Source organism: Bubalus kerabau, chromosome 6 (assembly GCF_029407905.1).
Source record: "Bubalus kerabau isolate K-KA32 ecotype Philippines breed swamp buffalo chromosome 6, PCC_UOA_SB_1v2, whole genome shotgun sequence".
Classification (NCBI taxonomy): Eukaryota; Metazoa; Chordata; class Mammalia; order Artiodactyla; family Bovidae; genus Bubalus; species Bubalus kerabau.
The window spans coordinates 9,048,502-9,064,353 of record NC_073629.1 but is presented as its reverse complement, the minus strand read 5'-3'; the positions used below and the strand labels follow the sequence as shown (position 1 = coordinate 9,064,353).

General features: G+C 47.2%; 2 protein-coding genes across 10 annotated transcripts; both read right to left on the bottom strand.

Annotated features, from left to right (window-relative positions):
• Positions 1 to 7,325: 7,325 nt before the first annotated feature.
• On the bottom strand, positions 7,326 to 8,843 carry TSTD1 (thiosulfate sulfurtransferase like domain containing 1). 3 transcript variants are annotated; one of them, XM_055587371.1, is made up of 4 exons: positions 8,663 to 8,843; positions 8,311 to 8,433; positions 7,607 to 7,777; positions 7,326 to 7,520 (listed from the first exon to the last, which is right to left on the bottom strand). In XM_055587371.1, the coding sequence occupies exons 1-4, from the start codon at positions 8,736 to 8,738 to the stop codon at positions 7,465 to 7,467; spliced, it is 426 nt and encodes a 141-aa protein (XP_055443346.1). In that variant the 5' UTR covers positions 8,739 to 8,843; the 3' UTR covers positions 7,326 to 7,464. The 3 variants fall into 3 exon arrangements, with proteins under 3 accessions (XP_055443346.1, XP_055443347.1, XP_055443348.1); XM_055587372.1 differs by having other exon boundaries at positions 7,618 to 7,777; positions 8,663 to 8,828; XM_055587373.1 differs by lacking the exon at positions 8,311 to 8,433 and having other exon boundaries at positions 7,618 to 7,777; positions 8,663 to 8,833.
• A 188-nt stretch (positions 8,844 to 9,031) lies between these two features.
• On the bottom strand, positions 9,032 to 14,793 carry USF1 (upstream transcription factor 1). Of its 7 annotated transcripts, none has more exons than XM_055587364.1 (11): positions 14,674 to 14,793; positions 12,722 to 12,814; positions 12,292 to 12,341; positions 12,014 to 12,129; positions 11,572 to 11,673; positions 11,142 to 11,337; positions 10,806 to 10,893; positions 10,603 to 10,661; positions 10,364 to 10,458; positions 9,984 to 10,112; positions 9,032 to 9,786 (listed from the first exon to the last, which is right to left on the bottom strand). In XM_055587364.1, the coding sequence occupies exons 2-11, from the start codon at positions 12,727 to 12,729 to the stop codon at positions 9,697 to 9,699; spliced, it is 933 nt and encodes a 310-aa protein (XP_055443339.1). In that variant the 5' UTR covers positions 12,730 to 12,814; positions 14,674 to 14,793; the 3' UTR covers positions 9,032 to 9,696. The 7 variants fall into 7 exon arrangements, with proteins under 7 accessions (XP_055443339.1, XP_055443345.1, XP_055443340.1 ...); XM_055587370.1 differs by having other exon boundaries at positions 11,325 to 11,337; XM_055587365.1 differs by having other exon boundaries at positions 14,639 to 14,759.
• Between the last annotated feature and the right edge of the window lie 1,059 nt (positions 14,794 to 15,852).

Sequence of the window (15,852 nt, the reverse complement as noted above, 5' to 3'; positions counted from 1 at the left end):
AGTCTAACTTTTGTTCTCTGGAGTATGAGGTAAAGTCACTAGCCAAAAGTACAGAGGAAAAAGGAAAGTTTAGGAGACTGAAGAGTGGGGAGAAGTAGAGACAGAAACTGTACGTACTAGGGAAGTGTATTAGGACTGGTGAGCAGTAACAAGTGCCTTCAAGATATTTTAGACATAAATTTGAAGCGAGACCAGTCAAGCTGGTGTGACTTTTACTCCAGCTCTTTGACTATAGAAAAACAGTAAGTGGTTAGTTGGATGTGACCATAGTTGGGACTTTCCTAAACAAATGGATGGAGACAGCATCAAGGATGTTAAAGTGGTATTTAAGAGAATGGCAGTTTACTTAATTCTGTGTTTTCCCAGAGAGTTTTTTGGGTTTTTGTTTTTGCTAATATAAGCAAATATAAACATATATGTATATTATTTTACTTTTACTCTATTATTTTGCTTTTTTCTTTTTTACACAAAAGATAGCATATATTTTTTTCACCTGAAAATATGTCTTGGAGAATGCAGTTCTCAAATAAATTGTTTCCTCATTCTTTTTTACAGTTGTACAATATTCTGTTTGTAAGCTTCCCTCATGGCTCAGACACTGAAGAATCTGCTGCAATGCAGGAGACCCGACTTTGACCCCTGGCTTAGGAAGATCCCCTGGAGAAGGAAATAGCAACCCACTCCAGTATTCTTGCCTGGAGAATCCCATGGAAAGAGGAGTTTGGCAGGCTCCAGTCCATGGGGTCACAAAGAATCGGACACAACTGAGCGACTAACACTTTACACTTCTAAGGGCTCTTTATACAGTCCAGGAATTAGCCCTTTGTGTATGCTATGACTTCAATTTTCCCTTTACTTTGTCTCTTGGCTTGTGTGATGTTTGTTTGGGGGGCTTTTTTCCTTTTGTTTTTCTTTTTTGGCTGTGACACACAGCAGGCAGATCTGTTACCAGACCAGGAATAGAAACTGCGCCCCCTGCGGTCGACTAGTGGGGAAGTCCCTATTTGTTTTTGTCTGTTTTTGCCACCTATAAACTTGCTTGTTTTTTTTATCAGTCTTTTCTTTCATGGGTTCTAAATTCTGACTCAGAGATCTTCCTCGCTTTTATTTATGCAATTTGTTTTCTTATAATGAAAACCTTTACTATGTATTCTCTCAGCAACTTTCACATACACAGTACAGTATTATTAACTAAGTCACCACGCGGTACACTACATTCCCATCACTTTTTTTTTAATTGATTTTTTTTGGAATAGAGTTGTTTTACAATGTTGTATTAGTTTCTGCTGTGCAACAAAGTGAATCAGCTATCTATATACCTATATCCTCTCTTTTTTAGATTTCCTTCCCATTTAGGTCACCAGAGAGCATTGAATAGTGTTCCCTGTGCTATAAGTAGGTTCTCATTAGTTATCTATTTTATACATAGCAGTGTATACGTGTCAGTCCTGATCTCCCAGTTCATCCCACCTCCTTCTCTCCCTTTGGTATCCATACATTTGTTCTCTACACCTGTGTCTCTATTTTCTGCTTTGCAGATAAGTTCATCTGTACCATTTTTCTAGGTTCCACATATAAGTGATATTTTATGATTTTTTTCTCTTTCTGCCTTAATTCGCTCTGTATTACAGTCTCTAGGTCCATCCACATCTCCACAAATGGCACAATTTCATTCTTTTTTTATGGCTGAGTAATATTCCATTGTATATATTTGCCACATCTTTATCCATTCCTCTGTTGATGGACATTAGGTTACTTCCATGTCCTGACTATTGTAAAGTGTTGCAATGGACATTGAGGTTCCCCACTTTTAGATAATGAACTAATTCTTCTTGATAGTTTCCATTTTTACTTTAAATTTTTGATCAATTTGAAACTTTTCTTGGTATAGATTGTGCAGTTTGGAACTCATCTAATTGCAAATAACCACCTTATTATATATTGTAATAGCTGGTAAAACTTGCTCCCACTCATGTTTTTTTTTTTTTTTTTTCCTGGCAATTCTTAATTTCAACTAAACTGATACGTTTATGGAATTGAGTCTTCCTATCTGAGAATCTTCTGTTTTTTCTTTCATACAGGTCTTCTTTTAAGATTTTCATTTTCTTCAATATGTTTTGAATTTTCTTTGTAAGTTTAGTCCCAATTATGCAGAATAATGATGATAATAATAGACATACAGGGGGTCAACTGGATTAGGAGGAAAATAAGGGCATGAGGAAAATAATAGTGAAACTGAGGTAAGGTCTATTAATTGGAAGACTTGACAGGTTGAGGAATATGATTAGGACTGGAAAAACTAAGGGAATGAATGAGCTGGAAGGACTTCCCACTGGGAAATACTATCAAGTCTAGGTTCTTTAGATTCTCAGCTTTCCTGACTCCTACTCTCCTTCGAGTCTTCAGCTATTTAACTGATATTTTTCTTTTAACTTAAAAAATTTGCTTTCCTATAGTCCATTTTTTGTGTCTAGTTGTTCTTAGTGTTTTCTTCTTTGGTTAATATGAATTCCAGGAAACATGGCCTATTATTACCATGTAAACATTAACTGAAACAAAGCTTATGTAGTTGTAGTAACAGCAGATAAAATAGACTTTAAGGTAGAAAGCATCATCAGAGATAAAGCAGGATGTAATAAGAAAAGGATCCATTCTGGAGGAAGCATAGCAATTCTAAATCTGGAACATCTAATAACATCATCTCCAAATATATACATAAAAATGTCAGAAAAAAGAGAGAAAAGACAAATCCAAATCACAATGAAAGATTTAAACATATCTTTGTAAGTAGCTAATAGAATAAGCAGGCAAAAAAAGAAAAATCAGCAGAGCTATAGATTTGAAGAAAATAATTAATAAACTGGGACTGATATATTAATATACAGAACACTCCACCCCAAAACTGTAAAATATACCTTTTCAAGTGTTCATGGAACATATGCAAAAATCAACCACACACTTGGCTATAAAGCAAGTTTCAACACAGTTTAAATGATTCAAATCTCAGTATATGTCTTCTGAGCAGAAGCAGTGGTTAAATGAGTATGTAAAAAGTCATCAAGCTGCACATTTATGTTATCTGACTCTTGCATCAAATATATTAAAAAACAAGAACAATTTTTCACTGCCAGTCATAAATTCCCTTCCATCAATTTTCAGTTATATCTACACTATTTTATTTACCTTCTTGTGTTTACTCACACATACAATCTCTAAATCTACACATTTTGAATGGCAGGCACTTTTCATATGTTTACATATGCTATTCCAGTAAACTTTCAGAACCACCCAAACAGATGAGTCTTTTAACCCTCCTTTTATAGATGAGGAAAGTGAGAACTGGAAAGTAACTCGCAGTGATCACTAAGTAGTGCTGAGTCAGAACTGGAACTTAGAACTCTGATTCATAGCCTTGGTTCCTTACATAACATGCTGCAATACCATGTGTGAGTATTATTCCCAACTTTCTCCCCTTGCATTTCCCTCCCTGGATTATTAAACACCTCAGTAAAAAATTCAGCATCTATTGAGCACCTCCTTTATGCAGTTCTGGTTTCATTATTGGCCATACAGAAATGAAATAAACAGTCCCTCCCCTTTAAAAGCTCATTCTAGGACTTCCCTGGTGGTCCAGTGGTTAGGTGTCCACCTGTCAAAGCAAGGGACATAGCTTCCATCTCTGGTCCAGGAAGATTCCACATGCCTCGGGGCAACTAAGCCTGTGCACCACAACTACTGAACTTGTGAGCGCTAGAGACCATGCTCTGCAGCAAGAGAAGCCACCGCAATGAGAAGCCCATGAACCGCAACAAGAAAGTAGCCTCTGCTCATCCCAACTAGAAAAAGCCTGCATGCAGCAACAAAGACCCAGCAAGGCCAAAAGTAAATAAATTAAACAAAACAAAAAAAAAAAGAGCTAGGTCCAAGGGGAAGAACCACAAAGATTAGAATACAGTGTGGTAACTGCTACATTGAAGCGCGTACCTTCTCCAATATTCTTCTGGTCCCTCTGACCGTCATGAATCAGTTACATAATTTTATCGGGTTATTTTTCTTCCTTTTCCTTCAGTTTAAAAGCCCTCTGGATGAAGATAGCAAGCATCCTGCCAAACACATTCTTCTAATTTTTTGTGAAATTCAGAGTGGCACAGAAGAGGCTGGAAGCTTCCCAAACAGGGTAAATGGTGAGTAAAGGCCAGGGTCAGAAGGGAGGAGGATCTACTTAGGCCACTAAAGAAATTAGCCTGATGGGGGCTGGCAATGAAAGATGTGTTTGAAAAGTCAGGGTGCTGCCAGATCCAGACTAAAGACTGCTCGGAATGCCAGGTCAAGACACATGCTTGAGCCACTAGGCAACAAGGACCTATTGTAAATGATCAACTCTGACTGATAAGATTAAAATGTTATTTTAAGGTTGTTCAGGCAGCAACATTTCAGAAAGACTGAAATTAGGAGATTCTGAAAGTTGGGAGGCTAGTAAAGCTCAACAAACACCTACTGAGAACTTGAGTCCCACACAGTGGAGATAAGGAAATGAAAGCCAGTTCCTACCTTTGAGGAATTCATAATCAATTGAGAGAGAAACAAGCAAAATGTAATGCAATAGATACAATGACACACTCAACACAAACCTAGGGTAGATAAAGTATGATGAGAGAGGAGTCTGATGTAGCATGGGGAGAGAAGGCAAGGGAAGACAGCCGGCACACAGCTCCTCAGCCTCACCTGCTGACATAGTTAGCTATGAGGAGAGGGCAAGGTTGGCACAGCCCAACAAGGTTACGACCCACACAGTTAATGATAGGGAAAGAGGAATGTTCTCTTAACAATGATCAAGCCAGAGGGCATGGTCAGGTAGTGGGTCAGCTCAGTTTACTTCCAGGATTCTCTCTAACCCTCATCAGCTGAACTGAAGAAAGCAAGTATTGTAGGTTGGCAGGCCAGGAAAGAAGCTAGAAAAGTAGTTTAGGTGGCAGAAGATAGAAAATGGTTGCCTAAAAAGAGATAAAGGATGGAACTGACTGGTCCCAGGGAAATTTTGGAGATTTCAGTGTTCTATATCTTGGTTAGGATGCTTCCTTCAAGTAAGTGTATAACTGTCAAAACTCAATGAAGTGAACACTTAAGAACACTGCATTTTAGGGAATCCCAGGGCAATCCAGTGGTTGGGACTCCATGCTTCCACTGCAGAGAGCACAGTTTGGATCCCTAGTTGGGAAGCTAAAAGCCCACATGCCATGCCAAAAAATAAAAGCATTTTATTGTAAGTAAATTATGCTTCTCTAAAAAAGAAATGCTATAACCAAATTATAAAATTTGAGGAGGGATAAAGAAAGACTAGAACAGTTGAGACTCAACAAGGGAAATTTGGGACTTCCCTGGTAGTCTAGTGGTTGCGAGTCTGCCTGCCAATGCAGGGGACACGGGTTTGACCCGGGAGGATCCCAGGCTTCCCAGGTGACACTGGTGGTAAAGAAGCCACTGCCAATGCAGGAGATACGAGACGCAGAGTCTACCCCTGGGCTGGGAAGACCCCTTGAAGAGGGCACAGCAATCCACCCCAGTATTCTTGCCTGGAGAATCCCCATGGACAGAAGAGCCTGGTGGGCTACAGCCCATGAGGTCACAGTCGTACATGACAGGCAACTTAGCACACGTGCATGCTGGAAAGATCCCACATGCCAAAGGGCAACTGAGCCCACATGATACAACTACCGAAACTCAAGCACTCTAGAGCCGGTGCTCTGCAACGAGAGAAGCCACCACCAAGAAAAGCCCAAACACCACAAAAAAGAGTAGCCCCTGCTCACCGCAACTAAAGAAAGCCCCTGGAAAGCAATGAAGACCCAGAACAGCCAAAAATAAATAAAATTTTTTTAAAAGAGGGAAATTAAAGCCCAGGAAAAATTTCCCAACCAGTCTGAGAACCAAAGGAATTTTGGTATTTGAGGAAAGAGTAACTGACATCTATTATTTGCCAGACCCTAGACTAGACTCTTTCACACACTTCAAGTTTATCTCCAAACCCAACAATGTCCAGCTAAACTCAGTATTGTGACTAGTCCAGGGAGAGAATGAAATAGGTTTGTGAAAGGAGGTGGAGAGCTCAGATGAATGGAAGATTTTATACAGTGTGCAGTGTAGACTGTGAGGTAAAAGATGTATAAGGGCTGGGTACAGTCCCAAAAGCAGAAGGAGGAGAGGAAAAGGTGAGGGAAAGGCAAGGAAAACAGGAAATGCCTCCAAGGAATTTCTTCAGAAACTTGAAAAATCAGAAAACTGGGCCCATCTCTGACTCAACCTTCTGTTCCACAAATTAAGAAGTAAAAATTTTTTATAATCAGACTTAACACATCAGAACTGAGGGACTTCCCTGGTGATTCAGTGGCTATGACTCCTGGCTCCCAATGCAGGGGGTTTGGGTTTGATTCTTGGTTAGGGAACTAGATCCCACATGTACCAATTAAGAGTTTGCATGCTTCAATTAAAGATCCTGCGTGCCTCAATAAAGATTCAGTACAGCCAAATAAATTTAAAAAAAAAACAAAAAAAAAAACTCTGACATTGAAATATTTAATAGGTCTGGAAGGATATGCATTAAACCATGAACCATGACAAGGAAATTACCTACTGTAAAGTGTCCCATTTTGTGCTGTTTCTGTTTTTCTTTTAAACCAATTAAATTTTGTTAAATCTACTCTGGAATCAAGGAACTGTGCTGGCAAAAACTCAGACTTCTTTCTGGTGGCAAAGGGGGAGCTCCTCATACCTGTGATCTGTGCTTGGGATTAGGGGTGGCATCCATTCCTTCACCCAACTGCCTGGGAGAACCATTTCATTTCCTCAACCCAGTGACAAAGTCTGAGGGAAGTGAGGTTGGGGCTGGGGACCTGAAGACCTAGAGCAAGGGTACACAAACCTTCTATAAAGGACTAGATACTTCAAAGAATTCTGTTGCCACTATTCTCCCATTTTGGCACAGAAGTAGTCACAGACAATGCGTAAACAAATGGTCATGGTAGCAAGACCAAGTGAGGCCATAGTTTACTGGCCTCTGGTTTAGTTCTGGCTCCTGACCGCATATTAGAATTACTTGAGGGCCTTGTAGAACCAGGTCCCACCAAATCTGAGATGAGGCTCAAGTTTTGTTTTGTTTTTAAGCTACCAGGTGATTCTGGATTATAGTCTTTCAGCAAACTTCTGGGTGTTTTGGTTTTGTTTGGGAGGCAGATGAATGCTGGAAGGAGGACCGAGGGCTGAACTGAAGTCTAGGTTATGATTAGAACTGTTTTCAGTTCACCTGACAAATTAAGTGCTTCCAATACTTTGATTAAATGCTCTTTATTTGCTGCTTTTCATGCACAGCGCTATAAGAAGTTGCTCAACCCAACATGTCAGCTCCTTCATCACTCTTAGTTAAGGCGGCCACTGGCAGCAGGGAGGGAGCATTCAGTATTCCACATTCTACCTAACCTTCTTTCTGGAGCCATTCTCTATAGGCCCCTTCATAGTTCCGAGCCCTGTGAAGAAAAATAGGGGTGAGGGAAGGACAGAGCCCAGGAGGCAGTCCCCAGTCACCACCGCCCCCCGCCCCCGCCCCAGTTACCAAGCCCATACTCTTTGTATCCGAGTCTCTGGGCCAACTGCGTGGCCTGCAAGCCCCGCTTGCCCATCTGACAGAAGAAAATGAGATTCTCTTCCAGCTTTGGCTTCTCAGCGGAGTACAAAGCCTTGAAAGCAGCTGGCTCCATCTGCAGGGCGCTTTCCAATTCTGACACTGGGAGGAGGAGTCAAGAGGATACAATGGAAAGCCGGCAGTTGGGCAATCTCAGGTTCAGTGGTTGGGTCTGGAAGGACCGGTTCTGTGGTCGAACACATCTCCAAGGGGCCCCAAAACAACACACGGTGAGAACTCCTCCCCCCGCCCCCACCCACTTCGAGGACAGGATACGTCCTACCTGCACAGGTCAGCCAAACCACCTCTGAATGGAAGCCACTTCCCTAGTTTGTGAGGAGGCGCGGGCAAACTCAGGCATCCAGCTTTGGGGAGCTCAAGCGTGTGAATCTGGCCTGCCCCCTCCTCATTGCCTGTTACCCCTCAAACTGGAAGGGCCAGTTCCGCTGCCAGGATCCGCCTCCCATCAACCCTTCTTAAGGGAAGTTTGGGGGGCGCGAGCCACAGGAATACCGGACCCCTGTAACCAGTGCCTTCCCACATCATCCTAAATGAGGTCCTATTGGATAAGACCCTCCTAAACTGTCTGCAATCCACCACCAGGGCTTCCCCCCCCCCCCGCCTCAATCCCGTACCCGGGATGTTGAGAGCCCCAGGGATGGTTCCAGCCGCCGCCTCCTCCCGGGATCTCACGTCAAAGAGCCGGGCCCGGCCGGAAGCCAGGAGCGAACGGAGTTCAGGGAGCGAGACCGTAGGCTCTGAGGAAGGGGCACGCGAGCCTTGAGGGAAGCAGGACTGCCGCCCGCTCGCCTGCCGCCGGGCCCCCCTCACCTGGCAGCGCCCCAACCTGGCGGGGGATGCGTGAGGACCCCTCCGCCACTCCCCTTCGCGCCTCCCTCCGCGTACACCTCCACCGGGGGCGTTCCGAGAGCTCCTAAGGCCACAAGTTGGCTTAGACCGGATCCCAGGTCTCCCCTACGTACGTACCTCCAGCCATGGTGCGCACCGCAAATGTGAGTTTCAGTAACTCGGCCCCGGCCCGCCCCCTGGGAACGGGCAGCATCTCCCCCGCCCTTCCGAAGCTGCAGCTGAGCTGAGACCGACCGGAACCGGAAGCAAAGGCACCGCCTCCCGCATAACCCCTGCGGCACCTGTTCCCGGTACTCCTAACACACTCGCTAGAGAAATCCTCGCGATTGCGGGCGTGCACTGGCCTGGCCCAATAGGACTCATTGTCCTAACTATAGGAGCTCCGATACCCCACCCAACCTTGACCCAACCCTTACTGGTCAAAGCAGTGTGTTCCCTCCCTCCCAGCCTGGAGCCCACAAAGGGAGGAAGACCCAGAGACAGTCATGGCTCTTTACATTTTATCTTAAAAAAAAAAAAAAAGGAAAGGAAAAAAAAAAACCGTCCCCACAATGGGGTAAGGCCCCCAGTGGGCCCTGCCTCCTGTTCTCCCTGGTGCCAGAGACCTGCATAGGCCTCAACTGCTTGCTGGCCAATCTCCTCTTCCTGGGGCAGCAGCCACTGCTAAGCCTCCGATCCCCACTTCCTGCTAAAGCCTGTTCCTCAGAGTCCTGAGGAGCACATCTGAGCTCCAGGGAAAGGAAGAACCAGTGGAAGCGCCAGTCCTGGGGCAAGCCAGAACACTGCTTGTCAGCAGACCGTCTGCTGGCACTTTAAGCAAGCACAGGGCAAGCCCCCCAGTTTAGTGTGTCCAGTGTCCAGCATGGAGACAGCACATGCATTGTGCAAGAGGAGCACAAGGGCCCAGGGGCTGCATGGGAGGGTTGGTTGGGCGAGACTGTCGGTGCACACCCACGTGTGTGTTTCACACCACTGCAGGCTGCTAGATCACAGGGCCTTAATTCAAAGATAGGCCTTCTGAACTCCCCCCAGTCCCATGCCAAATGTGGGCAGTGAAGAAAAGGGGCATGGGGTTATTAGCCTGTGGCTCCTGGGCTATCTGAAGTTCTCGGAAAGGGGCTGTAGACCTTAGAGCCCCTGAGTCCCCAGAGTTAGTTGCTGTCACTCTTGATGACAACCTCTACTCCATGGTGCCGCAGCTGAGCTCGTAGCAGCAGATTCTTGTTCTTAAGATCTTCTACCTGGACATGGGAAAGAGCAGTAAGGGAAATAGGTAGAAAAGTCTCTGAACTTACGCAGACACCCACCAGTGACGAGGTAAAGATAAAGCTCTCTCTATGGAAAACAAAATAGGGAGTCCCAAGATTGGTTGGTGGCTAGGGAGTCGAGGACAGCTGTACTGAGGGGGGGCAGCGGGGGGCAGGGGGGAGGGTCTGACCTGCTGTCGAAGCACATCGTTGTCCAGCTGTAGTTGGTCAAGCCCCTGCAGTTCTTCAGACAACCGGTGGTTACTCTGCCGAAGTTCCTGGATATAATCACAGGCTTTGGATAGAATTCCACCTTTACTCTGTTAAGAAAAAGCCAACACAATAAGGACTAGGATATAAAAATACCTGGCTTGCTTTCCAAAAGCATGTTCACACTCTGGACCTTGTTTTCCCTTAAAGGGTGGTGGAATAAATTCTCCCAGGGATTCAGGAACCTCAGAGACAGACAGGAAAGAGCTACCGCCATGTGTGCCCACTGTCTACCATTTCTGGAAGCAACACCAGGAGACAGAATTCAGGCATCCTGCCACTACCAGGGTCTTTCCATGACCTGGCCGGACTTGGTGCTCTCCATGGAGCAGTCTGGGATGATCTTGGACAGCTGTACGATCCAGTTGTTAATCTTGTCTCGGCGGCGGCGCTCCACTGTGGGGCAAGTAGAGGACAAGGTGACTCGGAGAGAACTCACCAAAGGCCCCAGGATAAAATCACCTAACCTCTCCCTTCAACATCAAAGAGGTCCCCAATCCCAGCAGGCAGCGCCAAGCTTCACATGCAGATCGTGCCTACCTTCATTATGCTGAGCCCTGCGTTTCTCATCCCGAGTTGTCCGGGGAGCTTCTGACTTCCTAACAATAGAGCCCAGGGTGCCCAGAGTGAGAGGCAAGATCAAAAACTGAGATTGGAGTTTGGGGTGAGGAACCAACCGCACCAAATCTCTGGAAGGGATCAAGACTATTCCTGGTAACTGAGAAGAAACAAGGGTCACTCACGGGGAATAAGGGTGGGTCCTGGGGGCAATAGAGCGCTGGCTTCCTCCCTGCAACACTTCTTGTGGTGACATCATCACAAAGAACTGACCTGTGAAGATGCAGGGGAGGTTCCGTCAGGACAGGACTAGGACCCTCACCAAGCTCTAAGGACAAGGCCCTGGGCTCCTCCTCTAAAACAAGACACACTGCCTCCTGCTGGAAGGGCAGCCCCAGACTCACTGTCTGCCCAGGTCTTAGTGATCATTAAGGGATCATGAGTAAAGGCCCACTGCCCACCAGCCATGTCCCACAGCCTATCCTAGCCCCTCCAGCCAGCATCCTCACATAATATCTCACCAGTGCCAGGAGGGGTCGCCTGCCCCAGTAGTGCCTCTGAGCCCTGGGTAGTAACAACAGCTGCTGTACTGCCCGATGTGGTACCCCCTGCCCCATCTCCCACTGCAGTGCTGGGGAAGTAAGTATAGTGCGTCTCAGCAGCTGTCCCCTCTGTGTCAACTGCATCATCACTCGTGAACGCACCCTGGATCACGGCCTGGGAAGGGGAGCAAGAGGACAGAGACAAGTGACAGTCAGACACTTCCCATGAACTACTCTGCAGCTCTATCTCTTGTGAGGAGACAGGGAGAAACATCCAGAGAAGAGTCTAGTGCTTTGGGTCAAGGCAGCCCCAGATGTCTCACCATCCCAGCTACGCCCATCCTATTAGTTCCCTTCTTCATCTTACTACTCAGAGCTCAAGACCCCTCTGCAGCCCATACCCCTGTACCTGGGTCATGGATTGAGTGGCAGGATAGCCACTGATGGCACCAGTCCCCTCAGTCTGGCCATCCAGCTGCCCTTCAGACACCTGGATCACCCTGTACATCACCTAGATTCAGGGAAGGAAAAAGGAGGGGAAGAGAGAGTAAGTGCTAGAGACTCCAGAGCCCCTCATAAAGCTTCTCTTGGATAGGGCCCCCCAAAAAGAATCCAACGGAGACGTATATTTAGCCATTCCCCATCCTTTTCCCATATAGTGGTTTCAGCATGGCCCCCACCCCATACCAATCTCTACTGTAAACCTCATATTCCACCCCACAACCCCCACCCTCCAATTAGTCCACATCTTCACCTCATCCTCCAAACCAAGTCTCCACATGACAGGTTCAGTCACCTCCCTCAATCCCAACCCCAGGTAACACCTGCAGCCACCTGGCCCCCTCCCTTACCTGGCCCCCATTTTCAGTTCGGAAGACGTACTTGACGTTGGGGTCAGGGAAAGTGGCAGCTGACTGGATACTAGCTATAGCCACACTGGTGGGGTCCTCCCCAGTTGCCACTGCACCTGAATTAAAAGCAAAAAGTCTGTGAGTTACTGCTTTTCTCCCTCTGTTGCACTTGCGTGTCATTTGAAAGGAGAAGGGTACACAGGTGATAGGCCCAGGGGTTGTGGGGCGAGACCACGATGGGCTGTTGGCCTCAGCTCAGTTCTGTTTCTCCCACTAACCTTCCTGAATCTGCACTGTCCCCTCTTCGGTTTCTGCTGTTTTCTGCTGCCTGTTCATGAAGGGATAAGAGGAAGAATAAGGGAAAAAGTGAATGAAAAAGTGAATGTTACTGGCCCAGTAACATATGGCTCCCAAACTCATTGGCATTCCCAACAGATGCTAGGGGAGTTTAGAATAACCAGAGCTGGTATTTACTTAGCACTGAGCCAAGCATTTAACAGGCAATATCTTATTTAGTACTAAGAACAGCACTTATGAGTAGGTAGCACTACTTGCATTTTATAAACAGAAAACCAGATCACATAGCTAGGTGATATAGCTGGGACCTAAACTGAGGTCTGCCTGACTCCAGAGCCAGTGCTCCTAGCCATTCTGCATTCTCCCAGGCCTCCCATCTCCCATTCCAGGCCCTACCTCTTCTTCACTCACCCCTTCATCTCTCTGTGAGGGGGCACATCCGAGGAACTGGTCCTTCTTTGGAAATCTTCGTATCTCCTGCCTCACAGGCCTGAGTGCTAAGTCCTGGTAGAAATCAGGGAGTCTAGTGAGTCTAGGAAACTGAAAGCTCTCCTATTTCTAGAATAGAAATAGGCTCCATGAAGACACATCCAGGAACATAACCAGTCTTCTGCAGGGGACAACCAGCTTTCTCCATTCGGATGCTGAAGGCTGCCTACAATGACTGAAAAAGCAATTCTACAAATAATGTTCCTCACCTCTCCAATTCACACTCCATCTTCTGGTGGAGAGGGGATAATTATTCTGAAAGACTGAAAAACAACATATTTCTGGATGGATCATTATTAAAGCTATTATGATCTGCCATGATATGGGGATTAGGAAGGGCCATGTTTAGACCACAGCTATCAAAAAATACAGGACCATAGACCCTGATGCTTATTCCAGTTTCTCAGGCACACATACTGAACACCAAGAAATTCCTGTCCTCAGATCTAGGAAAAGAAAACCTCCAGAACCATAAATGCCAGACTTGGCCCTTGGGCCCCATTCTACTGATCCAGCTGTTGTTTGGGGAAGTCCAAATATATGTCATTCATTAAAAAGACCTTAAAGCCCTAGTGTATCATCTTCAAGCCCCTACTATTTTATTCACCAAGCCTTCCTGTAGAACAACATAGTTGCTAAAATGTTGCCATGACAACTCCAAATCAACTGAACCCAGTAAGAACGGAGAAAACTCCAGGGTTCGGAAAGAGGAGACAATGGGGGAGGAACGCATCAACAAGGTGCCTGCCTTAAGGCCCTAACGGGGGTGGGGGGGGTTGGGGGGGACGGGCTAGGGGTGGGGGGAGACGGCTGGAGGGCGGCGGGAGGTGGGCAGGAAAAACAAAGGAAGGCGCCTCCAGAAGGAAACAGCTATACAGTGTAAAGCAATAAAATAATCTCGACAGGAAAGGGGTAAGGTTCTTGTAAATTCTCTACCCATAAGGTCCCCCAAACCTTTATCTTCAGCGGATGAGTCATGGAAAGCTTGTATCCAAAGTGTTAACCCCAAAAAAAGGAACTGAAAGTGAAACCGTCCAGAGGAAGTAGCGCAGCAAGAAGATCCCAGTCCCTAAGGGGGAAGTAGGACCAGTGTGTGAAGACCACCTACCGCTCCATCCTCAAACCTGCGGAGGAAATGCCCCTCTGAAGCTTGCCGCACTGACAGCAGAAGGAAGCAATCAGAGGGCAGGGTACAAGAGGCGTCTCTATGGCCCACAGCTGTCAGCCAGGAGCAGCCTCTGAGGACAATCAGCAACGGGGTCAGGCTACTTATTCGAATCTTAGTTGGACATCCGGAAGCATTTCCTGAGCTTTAGGGGTATGCGACACGGAAAGTGGGCTAGGATGTTGTGGCGTGCACGCTCCGGGAAGGAGGGCCCTGAAAGAGCTTAGCTAAGTCTGGACACAAAGGGAAAAATCAAGTCCGCAAAGAAGTCAAGCACCTAGACCTCTCCTGAGAATGCGGCGTCTCCCTGCGGGCCCACCAACCAGCAGGCGCTCAGCAGCTGAGCTACGGCCAGGCGCGAGCCCAGGGGCCCGCGCGGTGACCCGGCTAGCCCGGCCGGGCTCACCCCCAGCCCGCGCTGCTCCTCAGAGGTAGGGAAGGACGCCGGGGGCTCAGCTAGCCCTGCGGTCTCCGGCCCAGCGGCCCGCGGCTGGCAGCGCAGGAGGGCGGGGACGTGCGCGCCCGGGGGCGGGGAGTGAGTTTGGCCCACACAGAGGGTAGGAGATAAAGAACCGGGCACGGCCCCCTCCCTCAAAACAAAGACTTCCGCCCCAGGAGTTCCTGAACCTAAAAAACGGAAACAAAATCAAAGCTGCTATGCGTTGCCGGCTCACCCAGTCTCCAGACTCCCGTTATGTCCTGCACTCACCGGCCAAAGCCGCCGCAGCCGCCGATCTCCCCCGACCGTGTTCTCCCTCTCCGGACTCGGGTATCTCCAGGGACAGCTGATCATGCGCACTCCCGGCCCGCCGCCATGTTGGTGAGGGGCGGAAGTGTCTGTTCGACCCACCCAGCCGTCTCTGCCTCCGAGCCGCCCGATTTCCGTTCCCTCCATGTTGCTGAGGGTTTGGATGCGGGCTTGAATAGTGTGGTGCTGGTACTGGGAAGAAACAACCCTTTGGGGTCCTGGGAGAAGGACACTGAAGTCCAAGTGGCTTTAGGCAAGAACGGGAGAAGGACGATTAACTTGGTGCTACCATTTTTCTGCTGGCCAGGGCCTTTTTAGTTCCAGAAGTGAGCTTATATCAAAAGAGGCACATCAGATGGAGGCAGAGGCACAGTCTTTAAAAACAGCTATTGGGGGGGTGGGGGGTGGGGTGGGGCGGGCATCTTGAATCAGGCCACCTATTTGAAGTTTCCTATTGGCTATTAGGACATATCTGGGCATATATAAATCTGGATATGCTCACGTGTATTAGTGTTAGCCGGGCTTCCCTGGTGGCTTAGTGGTAATGAATCCTCCTACCAGTGCAGGAGACGTAAATTCCATCCCATGGTTGAGAAGATCCCCTGGAGAAGGAAATGGCAACTCCAGTGTTCTTGCTTGGGAAATCCCATGGACAGAGGAGCCTGGCCGGCTACATTCCGCGGGGTCGCAAAGAGTTGACAGGACTTAGTGACTAAACAGCAACATTAGCCGTAGTCACTCGAAGACCCCGAAGGTGTCTAGTTTTTGTGAGTCTCAGTTTCTGTGAAAGGTATCTTAATTCCCATTCTTTTCAGTCAGGACCTACCCTTAATGGATTTGAAGTAGTGTGGTGTAAGGGAATGAGTTCAGACCCTGAGCCAGACAATTTTGGGTCTCAGACCTACCTCTGCCACTTGTTAGTTCTGAGACCTTTGGCAAACATTTTGACCTAATTAACTTTTGTTTCCTCGCCTACAAAATGAGATACTAGAGACTTCCCTGGTGGTCCAGTGGCTAAGACTTTGTGCCCCTAATGCAGGGGAAGCCAGGTTCCATCCTTGGTCAGGTAACTAGATCCCACATGCCACAAGGACGCGTTCGCAGGCAGCAACAACAAAAAAAGCCCACGTGCTGCAACTA